The following is a 22,233-nucleotide window of genomic DNA, read 5'->3' on the forward strand; positions in this document are numbered from 1 at the left end:
ATTCTGGTTTGCAGCCAAATAAGGACTTAGCCTTTCAGTGGCTAGCTCATGTGTGCTGATGCCCACAGATTTCTCTGAGTGCTAGGGCTCCATAAAGAGCATATAGGCAGAGTCAGCTGCCTTAGACTGAGCTTCAAAAGAAAGGCCCAGATGTTTGAGGCAAGCCTCAAGATGACTGGGGAAGGTCAGGCATTTTACTCGCAACAGGAAACTGAGATTCAATCTACTAGAGTCATAGCATACAGAGTAGAGGAAAAAGCAATTCATGGGGGATGCAGGGTGTGAACCACAAGCATCGCTCCAGCTCTGCAGTGTCTGTGCACATGCGCTTTATCACGCTGAATCGGCAAGTCGCAGTCCCTGCACTGTAAGAGTGCTAGCTTGCCTGCCCGCCCCACGATAATGCTTTAGGTTACCCTGTGCGCCCCATCCCTAAATGCGACTCTTGCGCCATTCTAAAAGCAGCTAAACAACTCTTTTATGTCTAGCTTAAAAATAAACTGCGGCTCAAAGTCATTTACTTATGCCTTTTTTTGTTGTAATTTTATTGGAAAAGCTGGTATTAACATATTTATATTTTTATTCAACAACAGTTAGCTAATTTGTGCAACACAAAGAATGCAGCCATGAACAACAGCTTTCGAAACAATCATCAGGTTTACCAACTTTACCATCACTTACTCTACGCCACTGAAAGCTCAAACTAAAAAGAGAAAGTAAGTTGGAAACGTTCACAATGACGATGTTAACTTTCCATACGTTCAAGAAGACCAGGAAACTGAACTCTAGTAGTGATGTCAAAGACATGAATGGAATACCAGTCTTTGAAAAATTTCTATTTATATTTCGTCTATAATCACTTCATGGTATTTTGGTTGGGTATTTCAATAGTTTTATAAAGCTCCAAAGATATATTTATTTATTAAATTTTAACACGATCTTTTTGGTACCCAAAGCTGAAATAGAGTAAGGTACCTGAAATTAAAACAAAAAAAAAATTGTTGTATTAAGATCTGCTTTATAATAAGTTATCTATAGAATCTTACTTGAGAATGTTAAAAGCTAAATATATGTTTTACAGTACTTCTAGCTGTAAATGCCAATATGAGCTGATAGCTTTTTTCTTTTTTTCTTTTTTCTTTTTTTTCCTTTTTTGAGTTGCAAAAGTTAATGGAAGAGGCCAAAAGTCAAAGAAATTGTATGACACCCTTTAAGCAGTAGTTTGGCATTAACAAGATTTTTATACAATTTACCACATTCTTAAACCTTTTTACAAGGAAAAAAAAAAAAAAGCAAATTTGTTAAATTTCATTAGAATAAATATGTACATATAATACTGTCCATGCTTTCTAGAGCATACAGTATTTTATAAACAAACATTCCTCATTCCCTTTAAAATTAACCTACACATTTCATACCATATTTGTTTAGTATGGCTGGAAACTGATGCACATGCGTTTGTGCTTCTACACACACAAAATATACAGCATTGATCTAGAAAACTTCAAACATACAGATTTCATGTGTTGTGTTAAGATGTCATATAAAAGAGCTTTAGACTTTATTTTTTTTAGTTCTTGTAAGCAGATTTTTTTTCACCCACCCTTTCCCCCAAACCAAAATATAAAAGCATGCAGATCCATTATCAGTACATTCCCCACTTGCCAAATAAATCGGTGCATAATGGCTTAAAGATTATTTCGCTGAGGCGTTTTAATAAGGGCTGATTAACAGGTCATCTGACTTGTGCTCTTTTATTCATCATTTGGGAATAAATACTTTGGGATATTAGTTTTTTTCCTCAGCCATTATCAGGGATGCAGACAGGTTTTTTTTCCTTCTCTTTTTTTGGATATTTCCCCCCCTGGATTAAGAAGTACGTCCTGTCTAGTACACCACACCCATATACCTCCTAAACGAGGTGCACCCATTCCACGTACTTTCATGTTCCTTTTATGTCTCTATTCATTTGAAAAAGGCGAACGAGCTAAATGTATTGATGTGGAAGAGGGTTTGTTTGGTTTGGAGTTTTGGGGGTTTTTTCCCCTTCTCATTTTTCCAGGAATAATTTTGTCATTCAGTCGTTGACCAAGTTACAAACGTCAAATTCACTGAGCAGTGCTGTCTCACAGCACCTCTTTACAGCTAAAGATATCGTGGCATTTTCTATACTCGCCACATGCCAGGAGTCAGAGAACTGGGCTGCAACAAACACAGGAGGGATTTTTCTGAAGTGTCGAGCAATGATTTAACTTTGCTCCCTTTGAGGTCGATACTTGCCTTTAGGGACAGCACCGCAGCGGAGACCGCGAGCCCTCCAACACAGCAGCATGGGTATTCACACCTAACTCTGCCAGGGCTGTAGGCCAACAGCCCGTCAGCGGTGGAGCAGCCACGCCAAGTTTTCAAATTGTCCTCCACGTGATGAAGATACTAATCAGTGTTTTAACCAGAGCAAAGAGCTATAGGGAGAGCGAACGCCTTAAAATAAACTGACTGAGTAACTGTATCAGTTTGCCACTTACTCACTCAAAAAGTTAAGTACGAAGTTAGCAGACGTTTAAAAAAAAAAAAGCTGTAAAGAAGGGACTGGGACAGGTGAGACGGGGCAGCTTTGCACCAGGACAAATAGCAGTAATTTTGCTTCCAGTCTTACAGCTGTAAAGAGGCCCTTCGAGCGGGGGTCAGGCTGTTAGGGGATGGGGCTAGTCAGTCACTCGCACATAGGTTTGGCTTGATCAAAGACAGGAAAAACCTTACTTAGAAAAAAAAAAAATCAAGAGGCTGAAGCAAAAAGCTCTAACAATGTGGTAAATGCTGTAGCCTGCAAAACGCGCGGCACCCCCGGGCCCCGCGAGGCCCCGTGAAACGCGAGGCCCTCGGAAGGGCTCAGCCCCCCCAGGACGCCCCGAAACGGAGACCCCCCCCCACCCCCCCGCGCTTAAGGAGCCGACACAGACCACAGCGCTGCGTTTGCGGTCGTGCCTTTTCCTCGTACAGCTGCAGTGATGGAAAACGGTTGGCTTGCCGCCGATACTAAGACAGGCCGAGGGCTGAAAGGATACAGCCTACAAATGCCACCACAGAAGCCACAATTTTTGTGAAGATCACATCCTTCTACAACTCTCAAGAGGCTGGTTTGTAAATTGGAGGGAGAGTGATAAATCTAGTGCATCTCTGAGTTCACTTTATCCTGAAATATGTACAGATTGTTTGTCGCTGCGATAGCAATGATGTTCTCGGTGGGGTGCCACGCCGTGTGCAAGATCTTCTTAGTAAAGTCCAAACTGTCAACGCTGATGTCGTCTTTCCTCCGTTTGCCTCCGACACAGACTCGCCGGGGTTTCAGAATAGCTCGCGGTTTGCTGCTCTCTCGGGACGCCTCCAAGGTAACATCCCGCTTGGTATTTCGGTCAAACATTCGAAAAAAGTTGTTGTACGCACCCGTCATTATGACACTGCAGACGGAGAGACAACAAGGGCAGAATTAAATCGCAGGTTGCGTGAAGTCTATTAACGTGACTGGAGCAGGACACTGAGCTTTGGCCTAGGATAAGAGGTCTTCTACTTTCAACTGGGAAGACTATAAAACACAGGGTTTTTCCCCAGTACTCTCTAGAGTGCCTACTTCTTTTCCTTACTGTTTTCCCCTCGCCTGTTACAGTATTCAATGAAATTTACCCCAAAACTGGCATCCTGAAGTATTTGCAAAAAAAATTAAAAAATAAATATCACAAGTCAGGACCCTGACATCATGACACTGACTTACAACAGACTAAATGCAACACGTTTAATAAGTTCCTTTGAATTACCCTCCATGTCGTTATTGTCTTTTAAGGCCGTGTTTTCAGGCTCTTCTCCTTTCCCCAGAGCCTTCCCCTGCTCGGCGGCTGGCAGGGCCGCCCGCACCGGGGCCCGGCGGCCCTCACCCTCCTCCCGGCACAGGCCTGCCGCCCTCCTGCTCTTACGCCACCAGGTAACAACCTCAGCTGCTTTTTTTTTTTTAAAAAAAAAAGAAAGGAAGGCCAGTAAAGCAGCTTGATAAAACGTATGGCGGCGGCAGCAGCAGGAAAGCCTATCGATCAAGGTTACTGCCCATTTCCGAAGCTGAATCAACAGCAGTAAATCCATCGTCTCCTTCCTTCCAAACCACCACGTCGTGTCATTAGGACTCCTCCTGTAATGGTTAGTCACAACATGAAAAAGTGGAGGTTATTTCATATCTCGGCGCTAACACGCGCAATTTGGGATTGTAGCGGTCCTGCACAGTACTGGGCAAAATTTCCAAACAAACAGGTTCGTAATGACGGGCGCCACGCAGCACGGGCTGCCGAGCGCTGCGGGGACACGGCTCCCTCCGGATGACTCCAGGAACAGCCAGGGAGCAGTTTCCAGGCAGGCAATGTACCAGCTAAACAGATAAAGTGTCAAAAATCCTTTTTATGAGGCTTTGCTTGCTCTGCTTTGCAGCAAAGCTGCCTTCGCAGTCCTTTTGCTTTTTAATTTCTTGAACCCTTACATGTTTTTAAAACTCTATTTTCTTTGGTTGGGGTTTTTTTTGCAGGGTTTTTTTCTTTCTTTTTTTTTTTAACATATGTAACGACTACTTTTCACACTGTCCCTGTTTTTCTGCAGTTTAATGGCTCAGTAAAAAAAAACCAGCATTATGTAAATGAGAAAATGCCCATTCTTGTTCAAAGTCACAAACACAGAGGGATTATAACCTTACCTGCTGCTTAAAATAATGAAAGAGAGAACTAAATTTAAGCCTGCTATTTATTCCTGTTCAGGAAAATATAATACACAACGATGCATGTATGAGGTAAGGAGGTTTCTTTCTTTTATATATATAAAAGAAAAAAATTGTATCTGAATATAGAAAGTGTCTGCTCAGTATTTCTATACTGTTTGCCATGCACTGCACTGCTACAAGCGCCTGCGCAGCATCCTTGCAATCAAGGCTGCCTCAAGAAGCATTTCCCCCCCCCCGCCAAAGCCTCCTTGCCAAAATTAGGTCACTATGGATCAAACGCTTATCCATTGGTTTTTCTTTATGAGAAGGACAAACTCATCTTGCTGAAGGAGTAAGAAACTCATTCTCTCCTTCGAAGGAGGAAAAAATTCAATGTAGCCCACTCCTACTTTTATTATATTGATTTTTCTTCTTACTCCTGCCCTAGCTGCTGTTCTGCTCTCTCTTTCTATTCCTTCCCAGCCAATCTTGTGTTTTTGTCTTTACCACACTTTCTAGTCAGCTTCCTCCCCCCCACCTCCTCTTTCCTACTGCTTTCCCTTTCCATCTAAGCTGCTCTGTTAGTTTTAAAAATACTGTTTTTGCTTCTCTCTTCCCTCTTCTGCTATCAAGTAGTGTCCCTAGCTTTGATCTCTTCTGCTGTGCTTTGTCTTTTCTATTCTTCTGTTCGTTTTTTTCTCTTCCTCTTACCCTTCATTTTTCTCGAGGTCTTACCTCTGGCCCTTCTTGCCATCTCCCCCAGTCACCACTCCTGCTTACTCTCACGGACAACTTGCTCAGCCCTCAAGGACTTCAGGCATCTCCCCTTGCTTTCTCCTTTGGGCTGAAGGCTGGATAAATGTTGCTGAACAAATGAGCTGATGGGTAGATGTCCTCTTGCATCACGAACAGATGACTGGTTCCTGTGCTCTTGAATCTGGCACAAATTCGGTAATGTCCAGCTGCTGAGAGATCTGCATGGCTTGGCCACTCACGTAAAGCCTACCAGCTTACCACAGGGTGCAGGGAGGGAAATGCACTGCTAGTTGTCTATTTTGAAGGAACTTTTATTCTCGCCAAGGACTTTACAGGGGGTTTTGCATGCAACCATGTGTGTAATCTGCTTCTGAGATAGGCCATCATGACAGAGCTCAATGACCTTTCTGCAAATTCCCAGGAACTAGAGCCCGTTGCAGCAGGAGAGGTTGTTTCCAAATCAGCAGAACATTAACTGCTCCTTCTGTACAGGACCTGCATTCAGGGCTCTATGCCCTACGCCTTGCTCGTTTGGTAGCCAGCAGTATTTCAGGTAAACTAAATTTTTTTTCACCGATTTCCAATCTGTAAAATTCTCTGGAGCAAAAGATTTGAGAAGTTCTTCCTATTTATGTTGTAGAATTAACACTCAAAAGTAAAACAGCCCATGTTTGCCTATGAATAACAATTTTGTATTGCAGGGCACCAGTAGCTGCACCATTAATGTTTAATTTAAGGCCAGCATTTTAAATCCGTGTAGAATGGATAAAAGGAGATGGCTACACATCTCCTGGGGTCTGCAAAAGCACCCTATCAACTACTGATGCCTTCAGCATCTTTAAGCTTCTTAATACCTTAAAACATATGGCTCTCAATGTTTTGGTTTTGGCCATGACTCTCTCTGTTAAATGCAATGCCTGGGCAGTATCTGAGCAATGACATGCTCAATATGTGCCTTTCTTCTCTCCAAAGTTCTGCTTCTGTAGGAAGGTCAATAAATTTCCTATTTCACCAACCTCAGGGCCATCTGACTAGGACTTTATCATTTGTACAGAACTGCAGTGAGATTTTTCTTCCACCATAGTATTTAGGCACTGAGATTTCATCAAGCCTGTCAGTCAGTAAGAACTGGTATCAATCTGTCTTTCTCATGTGTCTGCTATTCTCACATTTTGTTCAGATTTCTTTATTGCAAGAGAAGCGCTTAAATCTGTCGTCCCCGTTGCAGCTAACCCTGCATGTGAACAGTTCGTAACTGAATTGCTCGAGTCAGCTGTCAGGGTTTGCCTTGAAGCTATTGGGATATCAGCTGCAATTAAGGCCTGCTTCGGCTGCAATTAAGGCCTGCTTAAAAAACAAACTATACTTGCTCTGCATTGACTTTTTTTGTGTAAGAATGACTTCTAAAATCAGTTTTGGAGTAACTGTGGCCCAGATCGTTCCTCCTAGTTGCACAGAGATTTTTCTTCGGCTGCAGATTTCTCTTGTCCAGCAAATCCAGCTCATGTCACAGTTTCCCATCACAGCTGCTGAGGAGCCCACAAGGCCCCAGGAGGGATGGTGGGGCAAAGGCTGGGCAGGCTTCAAGAACCAGCACATTCCAGGCTTAGGGACGACAGAAAAACTAAACCAGCCCTGCTAACCCGCCCCCCTCACTACAAACGTGGCAGTAGATCTGAATTTCCTGAAGCAACGGAGAAGTGACACTGAAGCCAAGCAAGTGGGAGGGGAAGAGATCTTCCATCAGCACTCGCCTCCAGATTTTAGCATGAGGCACTGCAAATGCATCCCTTGTAGGCACCCAGCATAAAAAGGGACCATTTCTTTGACCTGAAACTGTTTCCCCAATCATATGCTGACTCCCTAAATTTGCAAGATTTCAATACCATGCGTACCAGTGCAGATCAACACATTTGCAGTCTGCTGGGACCAACACACAAGGCCCAAAAAAGCAGGCTGACCTTATGAGAAGCAAGGATTGGTTCTAGGAAAATACTTCAAAATCCTTTTTCATGGGAATGAAAAATGACATTTATTAGGACATAGGGGAAAGAGGAAGTACTGTTGCAAGCAAGTTTCCTTTCACTGTTACACTGCTAGATTCATTAATGGGGTGGGCCAGGTGGCCTACTGGGGAATTTTACTTTATTCTGCACCACGTGAAGCAAATGACTCCCCATCATAAAGGCCACACTTGAAAACTCGTGGAGAGTGTGCTGACACTTGACTGTGCCACTCAGGTAGAGGTGGCTAAGATAGGACTGAAAAGGAGAACAGGGGCATCCCCAAGTCTTTCCAAGCTAATATTTGACATGCTGAGCCTTGATAACAAAATATGTCTTCTAGCTCTCCAATACAGAGCACGCTGCCAGACAGGAATAGACTGTTCACATTTTGTTCACTGGGACCTGCCAATTCCACCCGATTAGACTGAAGGGCTGACTGATGCTCACTGAGGTGAATGACAGTTCAGTAGGAAAGGACTGACTGAGCAGTTGTATGTGACTTCACTCATCTCCTTACAGCCTATCACTTACAATGACGGTATTCAAAAGGCTCCCTAGAAGGGTTTCCCTACACCCATTCAGTCAGGTTCTTTATAAAAAAGAATAGTAATTAAGAATTTTCACTACCATGTAGAATATATTACATATTTTTCTTTTGCTGGTGTCTCCTGTAACTCACAGACAAACAGCTCCAGAAGTGTTAATTTTTGTGATAAAGCGGAAATAACAAAATGGACATGGTTGACAGCGGGAAGAAGAAAGTATCCTGCAGATCATTACTAAAAGATTTCACTGTAGAGCTGAATGAACGAATTAAATGAAATTAGTGTCTATCTACATAGCCACATAAGCATGGTGCATATATAATATACATGGCATGATTTTAGTGTAATATATTCAACTACAGATAAAACACGCTCATCTGGTTGGCTTACTTTAAGACCTCTGCTTGACTCCCTCCCCTGACCACTCTTTTTGCCCAAGTACTGAATGATTAATGTGTCCTTCAGCAAATGAGATCGGGTCTGTCTGATTGTATTAGTTCCTCTTCATTGGAGTAACTGAGCATCAATCACGTTCTAATCAGAGCTCATGTACATTGATTTTTTTTTTTTTGTAAACAGCCTCACCATCAGGGTCTATAATTATCCTGGACTAACTCCTTAATAATGAGAAAAATTGATTAAAAAATATTTTCACCTAAAAAATAAACATGCTTTTATTTTTAACTGAACAATCCTGTCATTTTAACTTGTCATTGTAGTTTTAAAGTCTGCAAAGGATAAAAACAAAAAGTTTAGAATGGCGATTATTACTATTATGCGTTAATACTATATATATTATATTAATCTCTTAAGAGTACCACTGCTAGTAAGCATTGCTTACCTTTTACAGTAGTCCTTTTAAAAAAAATTACATAACATAAAGAACCAAATTAAGTGGCCTTAATATTCAAATGCACTGTTCTTTAAGAGTTATAGGTACCCCAGTATAACTTACATTATGATCCACCAAAAAAATCATTGTAGTGCATAGCAAAACAATAAAATACTTGTCACATACAGAAGCAAGACGCTCAGAAGAGTGAATATGTATTTCCTCTCCTCAAAAGATGAACAACCGTGCCTATACCTTTAACTCATAAAAAGAAACAACTAAATTAAAGCTGACTGTTATCTTTTGTCAAATGCTGCCAGCTACTCTACTCAGTAGTTTCTTAAAATCGAGAGCAGTGTCTTGTGTTTAGTGACAGAATTGGTAATTGTGTAAGCCGAACAACCCTTCAATGCTGAGGCAGTACAATAAATTAAGCCCTTACAATGGTATGCTCCCACTGAATGATTACTCACTATGTTGATCTTTCTGATCTGTCAAGGAGGAACTAAAATATTACACTCACTCAATATCACCCTGATACTGAATAACACTATTCCAATACTATTCAGATAGTGGTCTCACTTCACTAATGAGGATGGTAGCACTTCATTCGAATTAGCACTCATTAACGATGGGAGAAAGAATCTGGGCAGGCAAACACATGGCTGCCCATTCTGTACAATGCCCTGGGAATTCCCACTAAGGACGAGCAAAAATGGTTTGAAATGACCTGAAATCCCCTGAAGCTTTGTGGAAGTTTCAAAATATCTGATTAATTTCTCTTTGCTTGTGGGATCCTTCAGTGCTGGAGTTGGGCAGGGATCAGCACCACCCGTATTTCCAAGAGAAGCTTTTATTTTGGTGTTCCCAATAGGACTAAAATGAAGCAGTGCTCAGAGTCTCCTGAGACAACCCTCTGCTAAAACATCTCTTCATATACGGGATTGGAAAGTTCAGAGAAACAGCCCAAAACCTAGATAACCCTCTAAAACGTCTCTGGGTCATTCCCACTTTCTGACCATATTGAAGCCAATGTCGTGATGGCTCACCTGCTCACTCCTACGTTGTAGTCCTGACAGTCTGGGAAGGATTTTGCCCAGTGTGGTCCACCTTTGCCATTTTACATGGCCAGAGTTTGTATCACAGACTATACTCAATGCCGAGTTAATCCTTGTCAGCAAACGCATTACCCTGGCATGCAGTAGTAGCTTACGAAAATGGCTTTCGAATCTCAATTGTCTGAATCATTTAAATATGAAGACTGCATGAATCACTTCCACACGAACAGGATGGCTCTCTTGCTTCTAGTTTTTATTATTCTTTAAGGAAGTCCATAAACTGGACTTCTCAGTAACTTTGTGGAAGAGCTGAAGCACAGCTGTTACAGATCAGAGATCAGGGAAGGATATAACTTCTTTTGAATAATATTAAAGGGAAAATTTTTATTTCTTAGTAAAGAGAGAAGCTCTCCACTGGAAAGGTAACGCTTTACACTTTATCTGTATTTGTGGAATACCGGACTGGAAGAGACCCTGTTCTGCACTATTGAGTTCAGTCGCTTGGCATTTTAAGCAATGGCTCATATAACGTCTTTCACAAATTTTCTGAGCACCGTCCTCAAAACAGTTGGGCTTTTTACATCTCCACTATTTGGGGCTGGAAGACTGCTCCACACTGTCGCTGTTCTAACAGGTACAAACTGCCTCTCATTCCTAGTCAAGTTCTAATTTCCAACCAAGCTGTCACTTGGTACCTTTGTATTTGTATATTTGTGCCATTATCACCAGCATTTAGCTTAGCTAGATCCTCTCCCTGCCTACGTACACCTCCTTGATGTACTTATTAGAAGCAAGTATAGCTGTGGCTGCTCTTCTGCTAGGCTGATCAAAATAAACGCTTCCATTCTCCTCCCTTTAGAGCAGCTGTCCAGTTGCCCAATTAGTTCATTCGCCTTCAGTGCACCTGCGTGTTTCATCTGCCTTGAAGATGAGACCAGAAATGTGTAACAGTAGTCCAGAGGTCTTTCAATAGGGCCATAACATAATGTCACCACTACTCCTCTCTCTCTGCTGGACATCCCAGTCTTGCCCATTCAAGGATCATATTTGCCCTTTTCATAGCTGCAGCGCAGTGCATTTCGTAGTCCTTCCCCAGTCCGCAGGGTCAGGCCTGCCTCAAGTGCAACGAGCCGGTCTGTTTTTCTCTTTCCCGAATGAGAAGCTAAGTGAGCTGAAGGCACAGTTCCAGGATCCCAGTGAGCGCCAAACTGATCGGCAGCATTTGTCTGTTGGCTCCCAGCTCCTGCTGAGCCAGGAATCACTGTGCGCCATTCAAAACTGGCTCCGGCGCTCTCTTTCGCATTCATTCTGTAGATTGCTAATCCCCTCCACAGTCCCCTAGCATATGAATGTCCTGGTGGGTTGTTTCCAACTGATAAGATTAAGGTTTTCTTTTTTTTTTTTTTTTCCTTAAATTAAAATCCACACCTTGCTTTATATTCCTGAATTTCATCCCATTTTTAATATTCCAGTCCTCCAGGCTGCTCAGTTCTGTCTGCACAATAGTCCTACTCCCCTAAGTACTGACACAATTTGCTAATATTACAGCATAAACAAATCTCATCCCCTCTCTCGGACTTGTGTCAACACCCCTTCTGAAATATATCCAACAAGAATGTGTCCAAAAAAATCCCCAGGGACCTGTCCTTGAGTGCACAGGGAAAGGGACAGCTCTGAGAGGGGTAGGCATCAGAAGAAACTGCCACTTATGTCAGTGGGAATTCTGCCTAAGGAAAGAGGAGGAGGTATTTAATATAACCGTGTTTTTATGCAGCATACACTGGCATTAATTACACTAATTTGGTAAAGTGCTAGTTAGCTGCCATAATACAGAAAAGAGTTACAGTACTATAAGCCACCACCATCCTGGTTTGCTCTGCAGCTACGAAGTTGGAGTCTAAGGAATTACATGCCTGGCAGTGTAAGAGGTGTACCCAAAAATGTCCAACTTCTAGGGAAGCATTTAACCTAAACGAGAAAAATGTCTTATAAAAGGCAGCAGCAGTTTGTAGAGAATCAGTGGGTCCCTATGACTCCCTTCCCTTTTCCCTTTCTCTCCCAGTTTCCAGTAACTGAACTGGATTTATGAGGAAGTTAACCAGTAAATATGGCATCAGACAAGCTTCCTCAGTGTGTTAGCGGGGTTGTGCAAGCTAGCAGCATTCTTCTAAATGCTTGCAACCTGCTTTTGGTTCTGGTGAAAACGGACAGTGTTTGAAGGGTTTTTTTCTAAGGTGTGAGCCAAGACTAACAAGGCATCATAAGTCATGTCTGTCTGAGGAGGTCAGAGACACAACAACATCACTATCCGAGCAGCTTTTGACAGTCTGAACACTGATATGTAGAGATGTAACTTGATATTTGAAAATAACCACGCGTAACACACTACTTTTTGATTGTTCCCCATCGTATGGGAGCTCTTCAGCTAAATCGAAACAACGATGGACATAGGGCTGGATTACCTGTCTGATCCATTCCACGCACATTCAAACTTGTCAAAGATGCAGTCATTCTCATAGAGGGAACACAGCTTGCTCCTAAGGTAATCATGGACCTGTTTTAAAGCAAATAACTGCTGTTATTTTTGAAACAAAACAAAATAAAACTCCACAGCCACTCCCCGACTCTCTGCATTATCTCCCACACTCACTTTTACAACATGCTGCACAGGTTGGCAGCTTTGCAGAAGATAGCATGTTTAGTCATTAAAGGAGCTAAGCATACTTTCCCATAGGCCAGTTAGCCAGGGCGCGATACAGTCACTGCGGCCGGAAGACATGGAGCACGCCTCACTCAGCAGGCTGCAGACCGCTCCTCTTTACTTGTTTCCTGCTCAGGTGACTGTCTCAGTGCTTGCCTGATTCCCAAGACGTTGCTAATTAATGTGTGAGTAATGTAATTTAAATAGTAAAACAAAACACAAAAACAAAAAACCAAACAAACAGCACATTCCAAGGTAAGTGGACTCACTTGCCGTGACAGCAAAAGAACCCTGCTCTTAAGAGAGCCGGTACTGTATGGTATTACATACATTTGGATAAGGCTTTTCAGAAACCAAATACAGTACAAGCTTGCAGTTGCACAGGCTGCAAATGAGAACACTAACATGGCCCATGGTTACATCCTATTTGCCTGAGACTTGAAAACAACATTACTAATTCTCACTTACAAGCTTGAAAAGTGAGATTAACCAGCAGATCTCTCTTCCAGGCTACATACCTCTACTGAACGAGGGTTATCATAAACAGACAAATCTCATGTAAACTGTTTCAGTCCTTTGCTGAATATGATTAGCTTTTCTTCTGGATGATTGGTTTCATTTCCTAAGGAAAGCAGGAGCTACAAAATCCTTCCTACACGAATTTACTAATGCACTTTCATTCCTGATGTTTCCTTCCAGCTGTTGTGGAAGCCTCGATCTCTGGCTGGAGCCTGTGAAGCAGCAGCTCCTCTGGAGAACAAAGTTGCATGCATGACCCTGAGAGCATACAGACCCATCCCATAGCCTAGCAGCCTAATTCAGCTCTGGCGCAATGAGGCACTGGTTCTTTCAAGCCCAGGGAGACCGTTGCTGTTTACAGCCACCCGAATTTGAGTCTCCTGACTGCTGTCCTTTCAGCACATGCTCAGCCTCCTCCTCTGGCCTGAGCGCTTGAACACTCCTTGTAGCAGAGTCACTTTTATCAAGACCAGAATAATGACAATGACCTTTCACTCAAATTTTATTTAAATTAACACTATTTTCAGTAGCTACATTGTATAGCGTACCAAGAAAAGTCATGGGTCAATTTTCAGAAACAGATGAATGAACCCTGAGCTATCAGTAGATAATGTCCGTCAGCTGAACAAAATACTCATACAGCAAATAACAGGCTAATTGTAGACGCAGATAAAGCATTTCACAATTAAATGCATTTACCCTCCTGGTGAGTAATAGGTCAGAACACTTCCAGAACCGATGCAGTTTCTTGCACACTCAGTAATGAAATGCTTTCATTTTCTCTTGTTCTCTTTACTTAAAGCCTCTATATTTTCTGCTGTTTTTTACACATCATTCTTCCATAGCATGATTTTACCATGTGCCCACTGTTTACTATTTTTTCTGTTAGCAGTATAATTCATTACGGACCTGAAGTTCTTTTCATTATCAGGTTTGTGAACTCTCAACCCTTGGAAGAAATAGAAGGGTTGGGTAAAGCAGGAGAAGGAAGCACCGATAACATTTGCCTCACCGGCTGCTGCTTTGACACTGTCTCTTCTAGGTCTCCCTCTTCTTGTTACCATTTGCAGCAGCCATCTTTGACCACTGTCACGTATGCACCCTTTGAGGAGTGTGCCCAGCTCCTCAGCTTTGAGCTGTGCCTATCAGCCCCTGTCAGATAGGAAACTGTGGTTCCTTTCTGCTTCCTTACCTATTTCTTCAAAGCCTCCACTCCTTTTTCCTGACTCACTCTGTCTGCTGACTTTCACTATTGCCATGGACAACGAGAGTGCTCTTCATCTTGACCATTCAATTACTACGCTTAACCACATTCAGACCCTCAGTGTGACTAGGAAAAACTAAACGGAAGAAACAATTTTTACCTTGTTTTTATGTTCATCTGCCACTATAGATCGAGGGTAAAAACAGATGTGCCTTGTCTGTATATATTGTTCTTATCACACAAAAACAACATCCCAATTCCAATCAAATTCCTTCCTAGGTAATCATTGCACTCTGTTAGGTCAGTCCTTCATGGAATTATCCAGTCAATTTTGTGCTCCAGAATAACACAGTGATAAGACTATGTGGGGAGCCATTTAGAGTCAGGAATTGTGCTGATAAATGACACATCAGTCCAAATCCCTATACTATACGCCTTGCCAAAGTGGATGAAGCTATTTTCAGCTATGAACTTGTTCACCTCCAGTTGCTGCTGGCAGGTTCTGCTGGGGTAATTCATCTGGGCAGAGCAGAAGTGTGTCTCACGCTAGGCAGGGATGTCTTGGCACCTGCAAACTCAAGCTCTGGTCATTCCGTTTTGTTGCTCTTTCGGTGCTGTCCAGTACAACATGCTCTGCCTTTTTTTAATTTTATGTGAGGCATGAACAGGAGAAAATCATGCTGAATCATTACCAGCAGCTAACATGTTTCAGCAAGGCTGTAAAAGCTGCCGCATGCAATACCATTCTTCTGGCCACAACACTGATAAGAAAAAGAACTTGCATGAGGAATACAATTTTTTATGACACTAAAACTGTACCCTGATAATGAAGCTGTGCACTTAGAGACTCTGCTCTTTCTTACAACCCTATGGGGAAATCTCCTATTATGACCTCCCTCACGAATTTCAGTTAGACAGTATCTATGTGGTTTCCATGCAATGCGTGAAATGAGAAATTCAGTTACTTTAATGTTTTTATGTTTCATATCTATGTTTTGGTCATTGAGGGGTTTGCTGTTTTTACTATAACTGTTTGAATCTGGATAGCAATAATGAGTGGCTCTAAATAACCACGAGTCTTATTTATTTATTTAACAGTTTTGTGTGAGCTAATACATAGCTAATTTATATACCCCATCCTAATTATGTGGCTACATAACTCCGAAAATCTTGGATTTATTTGTTGCCTTCTGGTGCTTCTGCAGATACTTTTAAGAGAACTTTTTAAAAGAGTAATTGAAACCACTCTTTCTTTCTTAAAAAATACAATTCTCTACTCTTTGCAGTTGAAAAAGACCTGAGGTTGTCCAGAGCAGTTGCACTGTGTGAATCTTAAGCAGTCCTCCTCTGATACTGCCCTACTAAGGCCTCTGACTGACTTCTAGATTCTCCTTTTGTCAACTGCTTGTCAGTACATCTGTCAATGCTCTTTACAAGGCACTGCAGAAGTATTTGAAAAAGAAAGACAATCCACAGGTTACAACAAAAAAGCAAGAACACTTAAATTTGCAGGGGTCTGTTATTATTTTCTATAAGCATCTGAATGCAATAATCAATATTGAAAAATTATATCTATTTTCCACATCTCAGTGTGGAGTAATATAACTTTTTAATTGGCCCCACTGCTGGCTGTCAGACTGATTTAAAGCTTTGTTTCAAAGCTACCTACGCGAGGAAATAAAAGCATATGTTAAAATCAAGACAAACAGGTTGGCTTGACCAGCTATGTCTCTCCAGAGAGAAAGTTGCTTACTCCGTTAGCATAAGTATAAAATAATACATTACCTGAGTTCCTCAAATCCAAGATACGATTCTAGTATGTTAAACACAATCTCTCAATTTCCCCCTCTATTTTTAGAGCATCCTATTTTTAGAGCACATCAGAATTTCCAACACATTTAACATTACAAGTGCTATCATTTTCAAAACAGAAACAACTCTGTATTTTCGAAGGCATACAGGCTCAGACTTTCAAATGCTAATAGGAGATACATGACAGAGTATCCACTAAAAGGTAACGGATGACGTGCTCGGGCCCACTATGTCGCCACAGTTACTGATGTCGAATTTTGCTTGTTTTGACAAATCACACTACCAAACTCTCAGTATATGCTATTTTAAAAAAGAATCTTAAACACAGTTACTGTGAATTACTGTACCTCACCTGCCCTTACACAGACAGCAGGGAACAGAAAACAAGGATTATTCCAACACTTCTGCAGGACTGTCTCCATGTAAACAGTACAAGTCAGATGAATGATATTTTTCCTATTTTACATGTAGCTGAACAGCTTTTTCTCATTGCATTTTCATAACAAGCATTTTTTACGTCACAGACATATTTTTAGTCTTCAAGGCAGAGTCAAAAAAACATAAGCTCAAACCTCTACTGCCAAACAGAGCAGATGTCAAGAGTACCAATTCAGCGCTGGCAGGAGCCACTGGCATTTTGTCTGCATAATATCCCAGTGAATTCAGGCAACCAGATGTGTCTGTCTGGCATTCACAGACTGCTGTGTCAGCAGTGATGTTAGCATTTAACAATAATCTCTTCTAAAACCAGCCCAAAGGAGAAACGTATGGATGAAGTTTTTAAAAAGGTTCCCAAATGACAATGGCACAAACTCAGCAGTTACAAAGGGAGCAGAATGAGAGGCAATTCACAACATCCTCTCCTCAGTTTCTTTTACATATTAATTATGAAATGTATCATTTGAAAAGTGATGCCAAACTAAAGAGCTGATTTCCTGGATTAGAAGCATTGTTTCTTTCAAGAGCCAGGTCCACCGAGGATGTTACCCTGACTCCCAACGAGCTATGCTTCCTCACTGATGCTGAAAGCGCCCTTTTGCACTCTGCTCAGCTTCACCGTTTTCTCTTAACTGTCATCTCCTCAGACCAAGCAACGAGAACTGTAGAGAAACGTTTAGTTTTTGAATAGTGAGGTTTTTTTATACTGCTGCCCTTCAAGAGGTGAGAGATACCTACCTGGTACGTTTCTACAGGCTTTGTTTCCATGTTCAGATCCCAAACTTTGACAGTGAGGTAATCTCTTGTTAGCATATATCTACCACTGTGACTGAATTTGACATCTGACACTGAAGAGATAATTTCTGAAAAAAATGATCTGTTACTGGGGTCTTCTGGTTCTTCATAAACTGTTTAAAGAAAAAGAAGCAAGAAAGAAATTAGAATTCTATAAAAGAAATGTTTTATTATACAATCTGTATTGTATATTTCTTATGAAACAACGTGATTCAAGGTACCAATCCATCTGTTACAGAATTAATTATATGCCCAGTACTGAATTTATTCTGTTGTCTTTATATAAAAATATAAGCTGCAAGCTTTAAATTTTAGAACATGGGCCATCGGACAGTCTTGAAGAAAGCACACCTGAAGACTCTGCCTTGATTCAAAGGATGTCAGCTTACAATTGAGTTGTCAGAACGGCTAGTGCACGTGTGAGATGCCTTTCATCCGGATTGACGCCAAACAATTTACAGCACTACAGCAAAGAGCTGCTTCATCTAACATTGAAATATTGCTACTTTTGGACTTGAAGACTGAAATCTTTAAACTCCTGGGTGGCAGCCTAACACACAAAAAGAATTATATATGCAGAACAACATAAGGAAAAGAAATTAATGCAGTCTTTTTTTTAAAACTGCTGGGATGATGTATGTCTTAAACAGAATTTAGCCAAGATTTTTCTTTAAGCATCATTTTATGCATTATCCTAAATACTGTGCCCACTGGCATTTTGGTTGGAAACACCCTGACGTGAGAGTGACATGTGGACTTGGACCACTCAGTCAATCCACCTTCACTATGTCTTGAAGTTATTTATTTTTAGAGGCTGCAGTCCTGCTGATTAGAGAAGGTGTATTTAATATTACCACACTTTATTTTCCCTAAAGCACAATAACTTTTTCTATCCCCAGTTAAAATTTACGTTACTACATAATAAAAGCTAAATAAAGCTGGAATTTTTGAGGGGAGTGTGTTATCCGTATTAGGCATCCAACACAACATAGAGGAAGAAGAAATCTTTTGATGTGTAGCTTCTGATGGACTTAGGATGATGAAAAACACTCCAAGGAAGGTCGACAGCTCACCTGGAGTATACCTACCTGGAGTATAATCTCAGCTGTACTTAATCTTACAGGTATGGGCCCAAAGCATCATTTGGAGAAGTTACATAACTATGTCAGTTAGATGACCACAGCTACACTACAACAAAGCAGTTCATCTATGGCCATCTTTCCTGTGGTCCCCACATCCTCTCTCCTGTCACATAACCCAAATTTGAGTGTCTCTGTCACATGAAAAGTGGATATGTAATCTCACAATGGCCTTGGCATCCCTGGGAAGGATGGCTCCTCAAAGGTTTGCTTGGCTGCCAGCATCTGCTGGCCAGTCTGCAGGCTTCCGGCCATGTCTGAAGGCATCTGAGATTGAACAATGTGAATTTTGGGGAGCAGCTGCAAATTGCAATTACCTCTTTCCTAAAATATGAGCAGAGGACAGTGATTTACCAGTTGGAAACATGAACTATTTAGTCTATGGGCAATCGCTGACATTTCTAGGAAGCAGTGAACTCACTATATGCACTGCTTAACTTTTCTGTGTAGTTACTGCACATCCTGGCAAAGCAAAGGATCACGAAATATGGCTTGGAGTACCTCCATACGGTGGTATCTAGCTCTTGTAGCTAGCAGATTGGTCCTCACATTCAACTGCATATAATAACAATATCTGATGGTTCACATTTAATTGGAGGAATTACAGAATGGTTGTGGTTAGAAGAGACCTCGGGAGATCATCTAGTCCAACCCCCTTGCTCAAGCCAGATCACCCAGAGCACGTTGCACAGGATTGTGTCCAGATGGCTTTTGAGTATCTCCAGGGAAGGAGACTCCACAGCCTCTCCGGGCAACCTGCTCCAGTGCTCAGTCACCCTCACAGGAAAGAAGTTTTTCCTCATGTTCAGACAGAAATGCCTAGTAATAGCGGGCCGCACATCATCTGCTGCAAGTCTACTACTAAGCAAGAGCTCTTCATCCCGCCCTCAGTAGCTTGCACTAACTCTAGCCCTGCCAAAGTCAAAGCATGAGGAGACCGTGGGAAAGGGTCGTGCTGGTTGACCTGAGCTAAGCCATCAAATCACTATCTCTTACTAGGAGCCTAGAGCAATTCTGTTCCCTTTCTGCTGGCCTCTACACCTCAGCTCTGTAATCTGAATTACCTCATATGGCAAGTTTAGCAGAAATTCGGGCTTTCCACTGATAACTGAAGCACTCAAAATAAGTAGGAGTCTGCCCACCTATGTCTGGAATATTCTTTGGAAATTGGGAATTTGGTGGCCGTCATTTCCAAGTTGCAAAAGTGGGTAAAGAGAAGCTATTTGCTGAGATATGAAAAGGTTCAGAAAGTAGAACAACTTCCTGCTGTCAGTCAAAACAGACTTTTTGAGGTAGTCCACTGGAATATTTTTCTCTGAAGTCATTTATCTATGACTGTGATTCAGACTGTTGAAAGCAACAAGGTTCGAGTTTCCATCAGGTGAAATAATGTTCTGCTGAAAGTTCAGGGTGAGTATGTGGGCGAAGCATGAGGGGTAACGCAAAAAATTATGGGCAATTTTCTTTGGGCGTGGGCAGTGAAATGCAACCAGGCATGCACATGGGAATAAGCTCTATATTTGAACATGTACAACACATCTAAACGGTAATGAACTACTTCAAAAAGGGGGAAAAAAACTTTTCTTTTCAGACAGACTGTAAATGAACAACTTTAAATAGCTCTTTAAAAATTTGCCTAGACATTCTGCAAAGCAGATATTTTGTAATTATCCTGTCAAATTTTCAATAGAAGTCTGATAAGCACAAAGCAATTATCGTTTCTCATACCTCTTCCCTTTAATCTGTCCAAACTATGCACTTCGTTGTCAGGAATTTCATCCTCCTAATTATGATGTGAAGTTGCTATTTAAACCAGGAACAAAACAGAAAACCCACCATACTACCCCTCCATTTACAGCTGAGATAAATTTTCTCAGTTACTCCATCTACAAGGCTCTGTAAGTCTAATCAAACCCCCAATGATTATAAGAGGAGCAATATTAGTACTTTGATGCTCTACGTTTTGTTAAGATGACCATTAATGAGATTAAACCATTCCATCCCTTATCTGCACTATTTAATGCTTTCCTGTGCTTGCCACAGTGAGTACTGGAAAATCCTACATTAATTAAACTGCAGAAAGAAAGGTAGCGGCAGCAAATTTAGTAGCAGCAATTCTTTGCAGATAGCTCACCATAGCCAAACCAGGAAAACTGTCAGAGGAAACCAAGCAGTGAGTCTCAGCATTACAGGGAAAGCTCAGCAACTAGCAGCCTATGCCTGAACAGTTAAAACAAGGCATTGGCCTAAGGAAATGAAGGTGAGATATACCACCCCAGGCTCTTAGCTATCTCTGGTTTCAGTGTTAGTATAAGGGTATGTGTACGCTGGAAAAGAAAGGTATAGTCTTAGTTCAGTTTCGCTAGTGGAAGTTAGGTAACTGGAGACAGAATGGTACTGAAGGTGTTATAACTTTGATTTTCGTTCAGGCAAGCAATACCAATTCAACCCTGGCCTTTTCAAGCTGATAGGAGACTACATGGTATTAGCTCACCGTTCGCTTTATTTTCACATATATTTTGAAGTTAGCTAGCAAAATCAGATTTGCCAACATGCACTGAAAACACAACCTCTGTCCATTAAAGTTTAGACTTACCCTTTGAAGGCTGCTCTTATGCCACAGGGGCAATCAGCACCAAGGACATAAGAGGCTTCAAATTTACCTTACTTTTCTATATCTAAACAGATCTTGTTAGACCAGAAGCTGGAAACAGAACTTCGCTGAAATTCAATTAGAAAGTCTATCAGATTACTCTATTAATTTCTTGATTAATTACTTAATAACTAAGTTTTGTAATGAAAAAGGGTATTTAACTTTCATTAATATTGCTCTTGAAAGCCTTTTCGGTGCTAATTATATAAAAGATATAAAACTACCTATCTAGTTGCAAGCTAATGAACATAGCAACCACAAACGCTGTGGTGTATCGAGCTTTCTCGTGACACTTAAATATGGCCTTGACAACAGGAAAACAGAAATGTCCTAGGATTACGGAGTGACGCCGAGCACATCTCCAAGCACAGCCAAAGCTGCAGCAAAGCCTCCCAGGAAGACATCATTCCTGCTCCCCACTCCTCAGGCAGGGACATGGCTTAGCTGGGAAGTCTGGGTAGGGAAACAGAAATGCTCACACCTTCTGCTTAGCTTCCTGCTCCCAGGGTAAAAACCAGGGTAGCTTTTCATAGAAGTAATTTCAGACTTTGTAGAGAAGGCTGGGTTGGGTGAAGGATACTTGCCAGGGCACTGTTTCCCTGAATGCTGAAGAAAATCTGTCGCATAAAAATATGCTGCTTCTTTCTCAGACAGAACTGCTATCAGCTGAAAATCAGTCCTGCCTTTTTGTCTCTTTTCAAAAAAAAAAATTCAGTGATCCTTAATGTAGAATTTCCCTGAGCTAATGTAGACATAGAGACTGTCCTTAAAATCAGTGCATAGAAAAGGCACTCCTAAGGCGTGTACTTATCATGCAGAAATATATGCTGATGCCTAAAGTTAAAAACAAACAAACAAACAAAGGAAAAACAGTTACAGTAGGCCAGAAGGTCCATCTCACGCAGCTTCCCTTCCAGATAAAGGCCAAAAGTGCAGAGCAGAACATAAGAGCAGAGCAGGTGTATAGGATGCTTCCCCCATTATTCTTCTGGCTCTCAACTGGTAGGTGAGGTGGTAGGTGATGCCACTGTAATTTCCCCTTT

General features: G+C 41.5%; 1 protein-coding gene across 11 annotated transcripts in view; it reads right to left on the reverse strand.

Annotated features, from left to right (window-relative positions):
* Positions 1-516: 516 nt before the first annotated feature.
* The window catches only part of PPP2R2C (protein phosphatase 2 regulatory subunit Bgamma), a 198,934-nt gene continuing 177,217 nt past the window's right edge, over positions 517-22,233 (reverse strand). For all 11 annotated transcript variants that reach the window (XM_068943411.1, XM_068943407.1, XM_068943410.1 and 8 more), the window contains 3 exons: positions 17,342-17,511; positions 12,392-12,483; positions 517-3,458 (listed from right to left, as the gene is read on the reverse strand). In XM_068943411.1, coding sequence (XP_068799512.1) covers positions 3,167-3,458; positions 12,392-12,483; positions 17,342-17,511 — 554 coding nt within the window. In that variant the 3' untranslated portion in view covers positions 517-3,166. The remainder of the gene's footprint in view (positions 3,459-12,391; positions 12,484-17,341; positions 17,512-22,233) is intronic.

The sequence above is a fragment of the Struthio camelus genome, chromosome 4, assembly GCF_040807025.1.
Source record: "Struthio camelus isolate bStrCam1 chromosome 4, bStrCam1.hap1, whole genome shotgun sequence".
Classification (NCBI taxonomy): domain Eukaryota; kingdom Metazoa; phylum Chordata; class Aves; order Struthioniformes; family Struthionidae; genus Struthio; species Struthio camelus.